Source organism: Amblyomma americanum, chromosome 1, assembly GCF_052857255.1.
Source record: "Amblyomma americanum isolate KBUSLIRL-KWMA chromosome 1, ASM5285725v1, whole genome shotgun sequence".
NCBI classification, from domain to species: Eukaryota; Metazoa; Arthropoda; class Arachnida; order Ixodida; family Ixodidae; genus Amblyomma; species Amblyomma americanum.
In genome coordinates this window covers 304,010,988-304,013,762 of record NC_135497.1, presented here as the reverse complement: position 1 = coordinate 304,013,762, position 2,775 = coordinate 304,010,988, and the positions used below count along the sequence as shown (strand labels likewise).

At 45.8% G+C, this 2,775-nt stretch overlaps 1 protein-coding gene across 1 annotated transcript; it reads right to left on the bottom strand.

The window, feature by feature from the left end:
* Window positions 1–288: 288 nt before the first annotated feature.
* Window positions 289–2,513, bottom strand: LOC144119815 (uncharacterized). The gene is made up of 3 exons (XM_077652349.1): window positions 2,258–2,513; window positions 494–1,224; window positions 289–311 (listed from the first exon to the last, which is right to left on the bottom strand). The coding sequence occupies exons 1-3, from the start codon at window positions 2,377–2,379 to the stop codon at window positions 289–291; spliced, it is 876 nt and encodes a 291-aa protein (XP_077508475.1). The 5' UTR covers window positions 2,380–2,513.
* Between the last annotated feature and the right edge of the window lie 262 nt (window positions 2,514–2,775).

The following is a 2,775-nucleotide window of genomic DNA, read 5'->3' as shown; positions in this document are numbered from 1 at the left end:
GACCCGAAAGACGCGGGTTCAATCCCAGCGGCGGCAGTCGAATTTCAATGGAGACGAAATTCTAGAGGCCCGTGTAGTCTGTGATGTCAGTGCACGTTAAAGAACCCCAGGCGGGGGGAAATCTTATACCCATCAGAAAACCGGTGGGTACCCGGCGGCGCAGGGGATCGAATTCAGCACCTCCCGAATGTGAGGAAGATACTCTACCACAAGGCCACTGCTTCGGTTGCACATGCTGTACAATAAACATTATGCAATACTAAGAGAATGCATTGTTGGGTGAGTCGGTCAGTCATGATGAACAGAGGGTACTGCACACATATAAACAAGTACATGCATAGGAGAGGTACAAGTAAAACATTCTAGCTTAACACTTCAAATGTAATGATGCTCGCCAAGCACCCAGTGCCAAGTTTCTAATTAGTACAGAAATTTTGTGAGCTCTGGCGCTCCCTGTGCTTTTGTTTGGAGTTTTCTAAATCTATCTTCATACATTCTGTCTGGACCTGTGTCAGTTCTGTTAGTGCATCAGCTAGGCAGCCAAACTTTTCAATTGTTTTAACAGCTGCGTCGTTAAGCTTAAGGAAATGTTTGGCTGCATGCACCATCTTAGTTACTGCATCTGCTGCAGTCTGTGTTGTTGCCTGAACAGTCTCAGCTGCCCTTTTTTGTGCCTGTAGAGAAGCTGTCTCCAGCTCAACATTCTCGCGATTAAGTTGGATCACCTCCTCTAGGTGCCCAGCCTGCTGCATAGACCGTGACTGCCGCGGAGTAGAACGCGGCAGGGCTGCAGTCTGCCCTGCTGCTGCTGCTGATGGCCGCCGTGTGCTGCTGACTGGTGTGGTGTGTTGCTGCTCGTGACTGCTACTGCTGATAGGTGCAGCCTCGTTCACTGTCGGCTGGTCCTGCAGCTGGTGGCCGTTGTGTGTAGAAGCTTCTTCACCTGCTGCTGTGGCTGTCTGGCCATCCTCTGCATCTGACTGTGTGCTGTTGAAGGATAGTGGGCTTCCTAGCACATAAGCAGCTGTGACGACAGTGCCTAGGTCTTCTGCTGGTACCTCAGCAGCAGCGTAAAATGTGTGCTCATTGACGGCATCAGGAACATAAGTCATATAATTGGTGTAGTACTCTGTGGAGTCAGTGTCAGTGTTTGTGGTCTGCTGCCCAGATGGCCCTTGCACAGCTGCATCACATGACAGCACCTGCTGGTCGCCTGTGGTGCCCCTGTGCAGATAAGACAAGCTTTCTTAGTGGTGACATTCACTAATATGAATTACAGCTGACTAAGTTGTCAGTATATTTCTGTCATTAGAGAAAGCTGCCTGTCTGTTTGCAGAGCAGGGAATGGTAAACAATGCAATAAGAGTCAGGAGAGAGCAGTTTCCTCATCTGTCCACTTCTTGTCTGCTGATTGTTGTTGCACTCTTCGTCATTCTCTGCCATGAACCAACTAGTCCAACAAAATGCTTTGTTTACTTAACTGTGTGACATAGCAAAATGAGGGAACTTCAGCTTTTGTATAAAACATAACTAATGTGAAGTAAAAGCTCGTTAAATCAAGAACCACACATCGATGCCACCACATTTCAAATTAACCGAAGTTCCAGTTGAATGTTCACCTGCTTCTGTTTCCAAAAGGCAACAGCCATTACCTTTTGTTGTAATCAAACATGACGGAGAGCCAGGAAGGGTCAAGCAGTATGGTTCAAATTATCCAAAAGTTTGAATTACTTCCGTTCAAAATATCGAGCTTTCAAAGCATTAGTATGTACGTAGTGTGATGTACACCCTTTCTCACAAGTGCCTGGGGCACTGCAGCTACGGCTGAACCAAGTAAACCATCCTCCCAGTGCTGATTTTGCTCCTGTTCACTGCGAAGCTAGAGATTGTGAAAGGGAGTCTGCTAGCTGCACTGTAGTGTCACTTCTACTGGAGCCTAGCATAATCAGCATCCGGACGACATCACCTCTACAAGGGCATGGCAATATCGTTGAGATCACAACTTGTTTGCGCCACTAATTAACAGAAGCAGTTGGTGTGTACTTTGCAGAGACTTAGATTGCAAGTGTGCTGCTTGCGGTTTCGTAAGGCATCACATGGAAGCATGTGGGCCTCGAATGTTACTTCCACCTAGTGTTCTTTGCAAGCAAACTGCGAAAACTGCTATCATTACTGCTGGAATTTTGTGCGCTACAGTGATTGCTTGATTATAACAATACACCCATGTTCACTGCTGCTTGGAATAAAGAATTCTCACTCGCTCAGGTCTATGCCGCCCGACAGGCCCAGAAGCACGGGATTCTGAGGCCTGAGGACATCCCTGACTGCTTCCAGCAGGGCTAGAATCTCATGCTCATTCAGGCCAGCACCTGCAAACATTCATTGAGACAGTCATCAGTCCTGTTCCACCAAGAAAAGCTGTGCATAGTCGCTGTGATATCCTTTTGAATCACAAAAAACTGCAGTGAGATTCAGTATAGAACATGCACATGAATGCACCTTTATAAAAAATGCATTACTTTGTATGTAGCTGAAACACTGTCATGAAAAGTTAATTCAGTATGTACTTTTATCAGTATACTCTGTGTGCCATGTAATTGTCTGTGTGATGTGCCTGCCATATCAAAATTGCAAATATTGATTTTCTGTGAATTATCAGATGCTTCATGTTGCTTTTGCATTCATTGCAGATACAAACATTGTATTATTGTTTTCTTAGACATATTTGGCACTGAATGCTTGATGGACTTGCTTCCGCGCAAAATAAATTTTCCC

Excerpts from the sequence above, each read along its gene's own strand:
- LOC144119815 (XM_077652349.1), bottom strand. The coding sequence starts at position 2,379 with ATGTTTGCAGGTGCTGGCCTGAATGAGCATGAGATTCTAGCCCTGCTG. Across the intron at positions 1,225-2,257 it reads GGCGGCATAGACCTGAGCGA|GGGCACCACAGGCGACCAGC; the intron begins GTGAGAATTCTT and ends TTATCTGCACAG. Across the intron at positions 312-493 it reads GACACAGGTCCAGACAGAAT|TACCCTCTGTTCATCATGAC; the intron begins GTATGAAGATAG and ends ATATGTGTGCAG.